Source organism: Scyliorhinus canicula, chromosome 5 (genome assembly GCF_902713615.1).
Source record: "Scyliorhinus canicula chromosome 5, sScyCan1.1, whole genome shotgun sequence".
Classification (NCBI taxonomy): domain Eukaryota; kingdom Metazoa; phylum Chordata; class Chondrichthyes; order Carcharhiniformes; family Scyliorhinidae; genus Scyliorhinus; species Scyliorhinus canicula.
Genome location: NC_052150.1, coordinates 174,799,772 through 174,813,149, shown reverse-complemented (window position 1 = coordinate 174,813,149; position 13,378 = coordinate 174,799,772). Strand labels below are relative to the sequence as shown.

The 13,378-nt window shown below is 49.4% G+C and overlaps 1 protein-coding gene across 1 annotated transcript in view; it reads left to right on the top strand.

The window, feature by feature from the left end:
* c5h10orf67 (chromosome 5 C10orf67 homolog) overlaps positions 1-13,376 on the top strand; it is a 434,228-nt gene extending 420,852 nt beyond the window's left edge. The window contains exon 14 of the mRNA XM_038796454.1: positions 13,254-13,376. Coding sequence (XP_038652382.1) covers positions 13,254-13,376 — 123 coding nt within the window. The remainder of the gene's footprint in view (positions 1-13,253) is intronic.
* The last annotated feature ends 2 nt before the right edge of the window (positions 13,377-13,378 follow it).

Genomic DNA, 13,378 nt, shown 5'->3' with positions numbered 1-13,378 from the left:
AAGCCTCGACCCTTCAGTCATGGCAGCCCTTTCCGACCCACAGAATATAGGCGGAGGCACACTCCAAGAGATACACACGGCGATCCTTGATGCGATCGGCTACAACAGAGGAGACCCGGTAAAAGGCCTAAACAAATGTAGGCAAAAGAAAACAGAGCACCCCACAGCGTTTGCTGGGCGCTTGTGGATACACTTCACAGCAGTTTTTGGAGAGTTAGCCCGTGCCCATTTGTCCGCAGATAACTTGGCCAAATGGACTCGAATCTTGGTCTCTCATGCAACAGAGGCAGGACAGAGAGCTTGCGCAAATTATGACCCCCTCAGACGAAGCCCACAATGAAAAATGGGTTTTGAAAAGGTTGTCCCGCGCTTGGGAGCAATCCATTCACAACAAAACCGCATTTATCAGACCCGAGGAAGAGCAGTCAGATGCAGACATGCAGTTAAAGCGCACCAGAACCCCGCATGGGTAAAGGAGGGCAGGAACAACCCACCCCAGCCCAAATCGCAGGAGTGTTATAACTGTGGACACGAGAGTGCAACGTGCCACAGAAACAGCAGAGAGTCCAACAGACAGGCACATCCCATTAAATATTATTAAATCTGCAAAAAAAAGACACAAAAGTGGATTCTGGAAATCTGAAACAAAAACAGAAAATGCTGGCAATACTCATCAGGTCAGAAAGTTCTGATGAAAGGTCAATGACCGAAATATTAACTCTTCTTTTTCTTCCTACAGAAAAAATAATTACAACTGTCAAAGGTTTAAATGAGCCACTTTTAATCGCTAAATACAAAATAGACATGCTTGCTATCTGGTGACTTCCACAATTTCTTAGACTATCATAACTAGAAAAGCAAACACAATGCCAGATGAAAGTTCATAAGTTAATTAAATATAGGAGCAGAATTAGGCCATTCGGCCCATCGGGTGTGCTCCGCCATTCTATCATGGCTAATATGTTCCTCATCTGCTGCCTACAATGTTACAGGCCAAGAGCTGGATTGCAAAATGAGCCAGAGCATCTCCTCCCTAGAACAAATGACCTCAGGGCGGGAGTAGGTAATTTAGCCTCCCGAACCTAACACCATCAATGTGATTATGGTTGATTCCATCCTGGCCTCAACTCACCGTCCTGCCCATTCTCCATAACCCTTCAACCCATTACCAATTAAAAATCTGTCTAACTCCTCCTTAAATTTTCTCATTGTCCATGCATCCACCACTCTCTGGGGTAGCGAATTCCACAGTTCACAACCCTTTGGGAAAAATAGTATTTCCTCAAATCTGTTTTAAATTTGCTACCTCTTATTCTCAGATTATGACCTCTATTTTTAGAATGCTCCAGAAGAGGAAGTATCAACTCCATGTCTACATTATCCATATCATTTAGTATTTTGTATACCTCAATTAGATCGCCCCTCATTCTTCCAAATTCTAGAGAGTATAGACCTTAACTGTTTAATCTCTCCTCATACGACAAACCTCTCGGGCGTGGCTCTCCGTCCCGCGCGGCATCGGGAAGGCCGTCGTGAACTCGGCCGAGTTTCACGACGGCGTCGGAGGCCGCTCCTCGCGCCCTATTCACCCACCCCCAGGGGTCTAGGAGCGGCGTTGTGAGAAACCCGGCCGCCGGGCCTTGATGCTTGCGTCAAAGCGGCGCGCCGAGAATGACGCGATGGCGGCACCTTAGTGACGTCAGCCGCGCATGCGCAGGTTGGCCGTCTCCAACCCGCGCATGCGCGGTTGCCATCTTCCCCTCCGCTGCCCCGCAAGACGTGGCGGCTTGATCTTGTGGGGCGGCGGAGGGGAAAGAGTGCGTCTCTTGGAGACGCCTGCCCAACGATTGGTGGGCACCGATCGCGGGCCAGTCCCCTCCTGAGCACAGCCGTGGTGCTCAATCTCCTCTCCGCCCCCCACAGGCCCCAAACCTACCTTTCGCGCTATGTTCATGCCGGCAGCGACCAGGTGTGGTTGCTGCCGGCGTGAACAGGTCGGGAACGTCAGGCTGCTCGGCCCATCCAGGCCGGAGAACCGCCGGTCGCCGTGAAAAATGACGAGCGGCGATTCCGCGACACGCCAGTTTGGGGGGGTGGGAGAATCGCGAGGGGTGCCATGGCGGTGTGTCGTGATTCGCCCGGCCCTCCCACAATTCTCCCACCCGGCATGGGGAGCAGAGAATCGCGCCCCTCATTTCTGGAATCAATCTAGTGAACCTCCTCTGAACTGCCTCCAATGGCACTACATCTTTCCTCAAATAAGGGGAACAAAACTGTGCACAATACTCCAGGTATTTGGGGCCTCACGGTAGCATGGTGGTTAGCATCAATGCTTCACAGCTCCAGGGTCCCAGGTTCGATTCCCGGCTGGGTCACTGTCTGTGTGGAGTCTGCACGTCCTCCCTGTGTGTGCGTGGGTTTCCTCCGGGTGCTCCGGTTTCCTCCCACAGTCCAAAGATGTGCGGGTTAGGTGGATTGGCCATGCTAAATTGCCCGTAGTGTAAGGTTAATGGGGGGATTGTTGGTATACGGGTTACGTGGGTTTAAGTAGGGTGATCATTGCTCGGCACAACATCGAGGGCCGAAGGGCCTGTTCTGTTCTGTACTGTTCTATGTTCTATGTGTGGTCTCACCAATGCCTTGTTTGTTGCAACAACACTTCCTTACCTTTATACTCATTATTTTTGTTATAAATTCCAACATTCCATTTGCTTTCCTTATTATCTGCTGCACCTGCATGCTCATTTTCTGAAAGTGAACAAGTCAGGGTAGGTTTTCCTCTGTGATCTTTCCGGAAGTTGGACAGGATTGCGGCAGAAAAGTCTGGAAAGTTTGGCTGGTGCTGCCTCACTGCACAATTTGCATTTCTGTCCTACCAGCCACCCCACCATTGCACAGGGAATGCACTAGCCACTGCTTCTTCGCCGATTTAATGCAAATGATACTCGGAGAGTTGGGGCAGCACGGTGGCGCAGTGATTAGCATGGCTCAGCTGCCCTACGGCGCCAAGACCCGGGTTCAATCGCAGCCCTGGGTCACTGTCCATGTTGAGGTTTCACATTCTCCCTGTGTTTGTGTGGGCCTCATCCCACAACCCAAAAAGATGTGCAGGGTAGGTGGATTGGCCATGCTAAATTGCCCCTTAATCGGAGAAAAAAAAAAGAATTGGGTACACTAATTTTTTTTTTAATGATACTGGGAGGGATCAGCCCAGAATTCCATATGGTTTCACTCCTGTTCACATATGCTGCTACTGCTTCCCAATAGCACCATGGAAAAAACTAACCACTGGCTCTAAAAAGTGGCAGGATTACTGCCAAAGTTGCCTCATGGAAGGATAAAGCTTTGTCACACCAAACTCTTTCTTCAGCTTTGTCCCCAGCGATTTACCAATGTGGGCCATTGTTCCTGCGAAGGCCTACAAGGCTGCAGCTCCATAAATCTTTGGGAAACTTCTGCCCCTTCAGTGTTACTTCTTACTCATACAGTGCTGTAGCGTTTTCCATAGGGTGGATGCTAGGTTTTTTCTTGACAGCAGGATCTCACTAGGAGCAAGTCATGCATGGGAAATGCTCCTCAGCACTTGCAGGCAGAAATTCCTCCCTGTCACTACTCTATCCTATAAAGTAAAATGATGTAATTACCTCTATGTATGTGGCCTTGGCAAACTAGGTCTACTGGCCGGGATTCTCCGAGCCTCCGCGCCGGAATCGCGCTGGGCGTGGGGGCGGATAATGGGCATCAGACTCGGGATAGGGTCCAACGCCGTACCCACAATTCTCCGGGGACCGGAGAATCGCCAGCAATCACGCCTGCCGTCGACAAGGCGCCGGTCGGGGGCCATTGAATGAGGCATCTGCGGCAATTGTCCACCGACAGCTGGCCGAGTTCCCGCCGGCGTGGTTCACTCATGGTTCCACCCGGCGGGAGCTCGTAGTGGCGGCTGCAAACTCAGACCACGGCCGCTCTGGTGGGGGTCGGGGGATCAGTCACGGGAGGGGGACCTCCAGGACGGCCAGGCTCGGGATCGGGGGCCACCGATCAGCGGGTACGTGCGATCACGGGGTTTGGGGGGGCGGGCACTATATTGTCCATGCCGGTCCGCGGTATGGGTCCGCCATGTTGCGCGGGGCCGCCACCACAGGCAGCCGCCACGCACATGCGCGGATACGCGGCCGGAGGTACAGAGACCCGTATCGACAGCTGGAGTTGCAAGAAGCACTCCGGGACCCTGCTAGCCCTCTGCAAAATGGAGAATCATTCTGAACTTTCTCTTTCTTTTCTTGAAAGCCCTGTCTTGGTGGGCGGACCACTCCCAGGCTTACCCCTTTTTTGGTGTAGGGGGTCCAAGATGGAAGCTCTGTTCTGTATGAACTTTCCATAATATGTCACCAGTCCTAAAAAAGACCTTAACTCCTGGATTGTGGTGGGGGACGGGGCATCTTTAATCGCTCTCACCCGGTCCTCTATAGGGTGTAGCCCTGATTTGTCAACCTTGTACCTCGGATAGGTTCCTTGAGGTGCTTGGAAAACACGTTTCTCCATCTTTCGGAGCACGCCTCCTGCTGAAAACCTATAAGGACTTCCTCCAGGTTTTTGCAGGTGTTCTGCCTTTGTTTTTCTTGTAATGAGGACATCATCCAGGTAAATGGTGACTTGTGGTAGCCCATGCAATATATTCTCCATTGTCCTCTGGAATATCACACAAGCTGACAATACCCCGGAGGGTAATCTTGTATAGTGGAAAAGGCCCTTCAGGGTGTTTATCGTTGAGAATGTTTGGGACCCTTCGTCCTGCTTCAGCTGTAGATATGCGTGGCTCATATCCAGCTTTGAGAATAGGAGCCCTCCAGACAGCTTTGCATACAAATCCTCAATCCGGGGAATTGGGTATTGTCCAGTTGTGAGTAGCGATTAATCGCTTGTTTGAAATCTCCACAAATCGTCCGGCTTAAGGATAGGCACCACGGGTGCCGCCCACTCTGTAAACTGGACCGGTTTTATTGTTCCCTCATGCTCTAATCGCTTTATTTCCATATCGACTTTCTGCCTTAATGCGAAGGGTACTGTCGGGCCTTGTCGAATTTTGGGACTGCCTCTGGAACTACATGCAATGTCGTCTTTGCTCCCTTTATTGATCCGAGCCATTCTTGGAAAACCTCTGGCTATTTGCACAGGAGTTCGCTCAGGTGGCCAATTTCCAGCTGGAAAATGTTTACCCAATTGTCGGAATCTACTGTGCGGTTTAAGTGTAGTCTCGTATACACTTTAAACCTTAGTAGAATTTAAGTTACACTTCTCGGATGTGAAATAGAAATCTTTTATTGTGTCTATTGATTATAATTGAGAGACTAGGATCTTCTTGTGGTTACAAATCAAATGTTCTCAAAAAGCCCTTGCCAGCAAAAGAGAAATAATTGGCTTAATGGTTTACAACAAATTTAACTTCAAAAATACAGTAACAGTTCTTTGCTTAAAGCAAAACAGCGTGCGTGAACTTCAAGAGTTAGAGTGGAAAAATGAAAAAACAAAATAAAGATAGCGGGTAGTTAGATCAAAGGTATGGAGTGATCCTGGATAGAAAATGGCTTCCCGAACCTCTATGTTTAAGGAGAATGTTATGAGTCTGACTCCACCTGTCCCTACCCCTACAATGTGCTGCTTGGCTTGGATGGGTTTCAAATGCATTTGGTTGGATGGTTAGTTGTCAATCATCAATGTGCGACATATATTTGGTTATGTTTCATTTGTAGATGTTTGTGTGTGTTGGAATGTGATATATCCTCTTAATCAATTCTAGTTTTTGCTGGTTTATTGCTGACTGTGCTTTTATCTGAATTCTGAACAATGGTGTGTTCATGTAGTCATGGCGACCTTGAGTATGGCTTCATAGCTTTTGCTATTAGAACAATGGTCAGTTTATCATATCAGTAAAAATGTTGCGTAAACTCTAGCTAGTTTTTTATGAATGTTTCAGATTCTGTGCTTTGCCACTGCAAATTCTGCAAGCTGTATGTTTTTGTAATAATGAAATCCATTTTAAAATAGTTTTTAATCTGGGCTTTAGTATTTACATTAAAGTGGCTAAATCAATTACCCTTTTACCTATCAGAAATAGCCAGTTTCCTTCACCAATCCAGCTGGATCTCTTTCAGACAGTTTTGTCTCAATAAGCTTGGCCCCACACCTTTCACCACCATTAAAGGCAGCCTAACCAGTTGCTCTCCATAAGCCACAGTTACATGTGTTGTGCCCAACGCACTCAGTGGTTCTCCTGTGTATGTCCTCAGTTTTGCCAAGGTCCTGGTTAGGGATCAGGGTTGGAGTTCAGTGCGAATTTTATTGAATACATTTTCCCCTATCACTGATACGGCTGCTCCAGTGTCGACTTCCATCAGTGTGGGACGTCCATTCAACCTTATGGATAATTTAATGGCTTTTGATTTCACCATTGTTACACAGTGTAATTGTTCCCCGTCGGAGGTAGGTGGGGCTTCTAGGGTATACATTCTCCTGTACCCCGGCCTACGTGACCTTCTCTAAGATGATGGTTTTGGGTTTCTATTTCTCCTTTCTGGCTCCGATCTCTGGCAACAACTACAATATTTTGCCGGACGAAAGGCTGCAAGGGCTGCTGTCTGTCTGGACCTAATTTTCCCCTTGCTTGGGAGGGCTTCTGCGAGTGGGCCTGGTTAACTTAGTATCCGAGTCATTCCTGAGGGTGACTATGCAGTTGCCTATCCCCCAGCAGTAGTCCACTGGTATGGGCGTCTACCTCCATCGGAGTACCCAGTAACTCATGCGCACCGCTTGCCGCTTTTTCTAAGGACAAAGCCAGCTGCAATGCTTGTTTGCAATCCAGCTCGGCCTCTGCTAACAGACGTTTCTGCATTGCTAAATTATTTATTCCACATACCATACGGTCTCGAAGCATCTCATTTAGCGTCAGGCCAAATTCGCAAGCCGCTGCTAATCGCCTTAATCTTGTTAAAAAGTTTGTAACTGACTCCCCAGTGTCTCGGAATGCTGAGTAAAACCGGTACCTTCGCAAGATCAGAGGTGGCTTAGGGTCATAGTACTCTATTACTAAGTCCATCAATTCCTGGGAAGTTTTTGTGTTTGGTGCCTCCAGAAAAGTGAGACTGCGCATAATGGCAAAGGCTGCTGGCCCACATGCAGAATGACCTGTTGCTTTTTATCCGGAATTATCCGCTCTACATATTGGGCCCAGTCTTCCACTGCAGGGTCAAAAGAGTTCAACTTTCCGAATTTTGCCTGTCAGTGGCTTACCCTCAATATGCAGACAATATCAGCTGCTGACGAGCGGGTTTCTTCAGGTCGTTCCGTTTTCCTCGTCGCCACTGTAATAAATCCACGGAGGCAGAAGTCCCTTCACCAGAATTCCTTTTATTTACAAAACCAACAGCTGACAACCATGACCATTCACCTTGCTGTCTACACCGGGAGTGCAGAGGATCTGACACTCCCTGTTATATACACAGAAAGGGGTTTCCTGTATGGGTCACTAATCAGGAAACTCGTATTCTAATTGGCCAATCTCAAAGGCCTGGCCTAAGTCATTACACCTTTCAAAGCTGCCCAGTAGTCCCAGATCATCCAGGCATGCAGTCTTGGGTTAGCTTCAATTTCTTACAGATAACCATTAGTAAGACCAAAGTCAGTATCACCATAACCTCTGTACCCTTTCCACCAATATCATCTTCCTCCCTGGTGACAGCCTCAGGCTGAACCAGACTATTTATAACCTCAACAACTGACTTCGGAGTGAGCTTCCAACCCAATATGGTTTCCGACACAAAAATCACCTTCCACCTCAACAACATTGCCCACTTCTACCTCAAACTGCTGATGAAGACCTCGTCCATGTCTTTGTCACCTCCTGACACAACTGTTCAAGTGTTTTCATGTCTAGCTTCCATCTTCCATCCTCTGATTTTACTTTTAAATCAGGTTTTTCAAAACTGCTACCTGTATCATAACTCACACCAGGCCCTACTCAACCATCACCTTACTGCTCCCTGATCTACATTGGGTTTCCGATCTAAAATTCTGTTCATTATGCTTAAATCCACTGCCCTCACCTTTCCTATCTCTAACTTTCTCCAGATCTTACAAGCCTCCCTCTCCATTAACTTTCCATTCCTCTGGCTCAAGCCCTTTTCCAATCACAATTTGCTCTGTAATTCAGTTCCTGAACGCCTGTGCTCTCCATTTCCTTCTCCATTAAAACCCTCCTTAAAGTCCATCACTTCAGCAAAGTTATCAGTCATCCCTCCTAGTATCTTCCTCTTTTTTAAAAAAATATTTTTATTCTCCTCCTTTTTCACATTTTCTCCCGAATTTACACCCACCAACAACAAACAATAATCAACAACAAATATGTCAAACCCTATAATAATAACGATCCCATCCTCCCACCAACCCCCAAACATCACCCCGCATGTTAACATAAACAAATGACAAAAAGGAATCAGGGATTACCCATAGTCATCTTTAATATACACAGCCCCTCCCCCCCCACCCTTCCCACCCCCCCCCCCCCCCCACTAATGTTCGATGTTATCCAGTCCTTGAAAGTGCATAATAAATAGTGCCCATGACTTGTATAACCCCTCCGAGCTTCCCCTCAGTTCGAACTTAACCTTCTCAAGGGTCAAGTATTTCAACAGGTCCCCCCGCCACGCCAGGGCACAGGATGGAGAGGCTGCTCTCCATCCCAGCAGAATCCGCCTTCGGCGATCAACAAGGCGAAGGCTATGATATCTGCCTCCGCACCCTTTTCCAACCCTGGCTGGTCCGACACCCCGAATATGGCCTCCCGGGGACCCGGGTCTAAATTCACGTGCACCACCTTGGAAATTACCCTAAACACCTCCTTCCAGTACTCCCTAGCTTAAACATATAACGTGATTAGCGCCCCCCCCCCCCCCCCCCCCCCCCCCCCCCCCCCCCCGCAACGTTCAGTCAAATCTTCTACTCCTTCAAAAAATCGGCTCATCCTCACCCTCGTGAGGTGCGCTCTATGTATCACCTTCAGCAGTATCAGCCCCAACCTCACACATGAGGTGGAGGCATTCACTCTCTGGAGCACCTCACACCAGACCCCCTCCTCTATAACCTCTCCCAGCTCTTCCTCCCACTTTGCTTTGATCCCTTCCAGTGGTGCCTTATCCTTTTTCAAAATAGCTCCGTACACCGCTGACACTGCCCCCTTCTCCAGTCCCCTTGTCGTCAGCACATCCTCCAGCAATGCGGAAGCTGGTTCCTCCGGGAAGTTCTGTATCTCCTTGCTGGCAAAGTCCCGAACCTGCATATATCTAAACACTTCTCCCTGCTCCAGCCCATACTTCACCTTCCAGCTCCCTCAATCCTGCAAATCGACCCCGAAGAAAACAAATCTTTTAGCGTCTTAATCCCCTTCTCTTCCCATTTCCGAAAACTTCCATCCCACCTCCCTGGCTCAAATCTGTGGTTCCCCAAATCGGCATTTCCCTTGATCCTGCCCCCAACCCGAAGTGTTGGCGAAACTGCCTCCAGATTTTCAATGAAGCTATTATTACCGGACTCCCCGGAGTATTTCCCCGGAGCTATCGGGAGCGGTGCTGTTGCTAGTGCTTTCAGCCCCAACCCCCTGCACAAACTCGCCTCCATTCTGACCCATTGGGAATCAATCCCTCTGACCCAGCTCCGCACCTTCTCCACATTCGCCGCCCTGTAGTAGTACATCAGGTTCGGGAGACCCAAACCCCCTGCCTGTCTTCCCCTCTGTAGCAGCACCTTCCTCACTCTGGCCACCTTCCCTCCCCATATGAACGAGGTAATCCTTCTCTCAATCTCCCTGAAAAAAGACTTTGGCAGGAAAACCGGTAGGCATTGAAATTTTTTTTAAAATCACGACAACACATTCATTTGAACCGCCTGTACCCGACCCGCCAGTGACAGAGGAAGACCATCCCACCTTGCCAGATCGGCTTTCACTCTCCCCACCAAACTAGCGATGTTGTACCTGCGAAGCCTTCCCCACTCCCGGGCAACCTGCACCCCCAGACGCCTAAAGTGAGTCCCTGCCCTACGGAATGGCAGCCCCCCCCCCCCCTCCCCTGCCCCCACCCCCCGGCCGAGACACCACAAAATACTCACTCTTGTCCAGGTTCAGCTTGTACCCCGAAAAAGACCCAAATACCCGCAGTAGCTCCAATATTCCTCCTATCGACGCACTGGGTTCCGACACATACAGCAGCAAGTCGTCGGCATATAAGGACCACCCTATGCTCTATCCCTGCCCCCCCCCGCACTATCCTTTCCATGCTCCCGAACCTTCCTTAATGCGATGGCCAATGGCTCAATCGCAAGTGCAAACATCAGTGGGGACGTAGGACATCCCTGTCTCGTCCCACGGTGGAGAGAAAAGTATCTCGAACTGATATTGTTTGTGCGGACACTCGCCTTCGGCTTCTTATATAGTAGCTTTACCCAGTTCACATATCTTGGTCCACTCCCAAACCGCTCCAGCACTGGCATCAGGTACCCCCATTCTACCCCAATCAAATGCTTTCTCGGCATCCAATGCCACAACCACCTCTGTTTCCTTCCCTTCCACCAGTGCCATAACGACGTTCAAAACCCTCCTAATATTCGAAAACAGCTGCCTCCCTTTCACGAACCCCGTCTGATCCTCACCTATCACCTTCGGGAGGCACTCCTGCAGCCTACCCACCAGTACCTTCGCCAATACTTTTGCGTCCACATTCAGAAGTGATATGGGCCCTATACGACCCACACTCCATCGGATCCTTATCTTTTTTAAGCAACAATGAAATCGATGCCTGCCCCAAGGTTTGTGGCAGCACCTCCTTCCCTATCGCCTCTTCAAACATCCCCACCATCAGGAGTGCCAACTTATTCCCTGCTGGGCAGCAGGGTAGCATGGTGGTTAGCATAAATGCTTCACAGCTCCAGGGTCCCAGGTTCGATTCCCGGCTGGGTCACTGTCTGTGTGGAGTCTGCACGTCCTCCCCCTGTGTGCGTGGGTTTCCTCCGGGTGCTCCAGTTTCCTCCCACAGTCCAAAGATGTGCGGGTTAGGTGGATTGGCCATGCTAAATTGCCCGTAGTGTCCTAATAAAAGTAAGGTTAAGGGGGGGGTTGTTGGGTTACGGGTATAGGGTGGATACGTGGGTTGAGTAGGGTGATCATGGCTCGGCACAACATTGAGGGCCGAAGGGCCTGTTCTGTGCTGTATTGTTCTATGTTATCCTTAATTTTTTTATAATATTCCACCGGAAACCCATCCGGCCCTGCCACCTTCCCCAACTGCATCTTCCCAATCGCATCTTTTATCTCCTGCTCCAGTATTGCTCCTGCTAATGTAGCCCTGACCACTCCCCTAGCCTCGGGTACTCCAACCCATCTAGAAATTCCTGCATCTCACGGTCTCCCCTGGGTGGCTCTGACCTGTACAACCTCTCGTAAAACACCTCAAAAAGCTTGTTAATCAGTTCCGGAGCCACCACCAACTTCCCTGCCCTATCCCTTACCTGAAGAATTTCTCTTCCCCGCTGCCTCCCTCGGAGCTGACCTGCTAATGCCCCGCCTTATCTCCATGTTCATAAACTACACCCCTTGCTCGTCTCAGTTGGCACACCGCCTTCCTGGTGGACAGTCGGTCGAAGCTCGCCTGTAGTTCCTTCCTCTTTTCCAGCTTCTCTGGGTCCCCATCTTCTGCATGACTCCTATCTACCTCCAACATCGCATCTATTACCTCTGCCGCTCCAACCTCTCCTCTTTGTCCACCCTGGCCTTAAACAAAATTTCCTCACCCCTCACCACCGCCTTTAGAGCCTCCCAGACGACTGCCTGCGACACCTCACCCGTACAGTTGAAACCTACATATTCCTTAATTACCTTTTCAATTTTCTCACAGAATACTTGGTTCCCCAAAAGCCCCACATCCAGTTTCCACCCCAGCCTCTGCGCTACCCCCTTCTCCAGCACCATATCCACCCAATGCGGAGCGTGATCTGACACTGCAATTGCAGAGTATTCCGACCCCTTGACTCCAGCCAGCAAAGCCTTTCCCACCACAAAAAAGTCAATCCGCGAGTATACCTTATGGACTGCTGAGAAAAACGAGTACTCTTCCCGTTCCCTTGGGTGCAGGAACTCCAAGGGTCCACCCCTCCCATTTCCAGCATTAGCCGAGCCAGTGCTTTGCCCCCCGATGGGACCAGCGAGCGCGGCCGTGATCTGTCCAACCTTGACTCCTGCACCAAGTTCCAGTCCCCCCCCCCCCCCACAATCAGCTCATGTGTGTCCAAGTCGGGATGGCCCCAAACACCTTCCTCGCGAATCCCACATCGTCCCAATTGGGACCCGTATGCACTTAACAGCGCCACTAATCTCCCCTCCAGCGCCCCTGCTGCAATCACATATCTACCCCCCTGATCTGCCACCACCTTCTCCATCTGGAAGCGTACCCTTTTGCTCACCAGCACCGCTACCCCCTCGAGCCCTTCCATCAAATCCAGAGTGAAACACTTGGCTAACCCAGCCCTTTTTAAGTCTCACCTGGTCCTTCACCCTCAAGTGAGTCTCCTGCAGCATTGTCACATCGGCTTTCAAACTTTTAGGATGCGCAAGTACCCTTGACCTCTTGACCGGACCTTCTAGTCCTCTCACGTTCCACGTGACTATCCTTACTGGGGTCTCTCACACCCCCCCCCCCCCCCCCCCCCCCCCCCCCCCCCCCACCTTTCGTATCCACCATCGTCATACCACCGGGCCCTGCCACATAAGCCTGACCCGCCCTTGTCCATTGTTCTAGTATCTTTCTCTTTGACGTGCCATCCATTATTTTTGCAGATTATGCTCTTTAAAGATTAGTACTCAGAAATGATTTGTGTTCTATTTAGATACATAGATGATAGGAGCAGGAGGAGGCCTTTGAGCCTGCTCTGCCATTTATCACGATCATGGCTGATCATCCAACTCAATAGCTTAATCTTGCATTCTCCACATAACCTTTGATCCAATTCGGCCCAAGTTCTGTTACTTATCATTGAGTTGTGGCAACTTGTTTGTCATCTTGGCCGCAGCTGGTGCGTGGGTCAGAGAGACCAGAGGACAGGGTGATTGTATATACGAATATGATGCTATTTACAGTAAAAAAGCACAAGAATACAAAATCTATTTGATTTAATGTTATCTTAATTGTCAGGTCTATTTTTTCACATAGATCAGAGATTCTGGTGGGATTGATTGTCAAGGAAAAGTAATATTTCTCCATATTTCTATGGTAGGTAAAAGATTTTCTGCACAAAACTTTAAGTTAAATTGTTCTTTGACTGCAAGGAATTGACT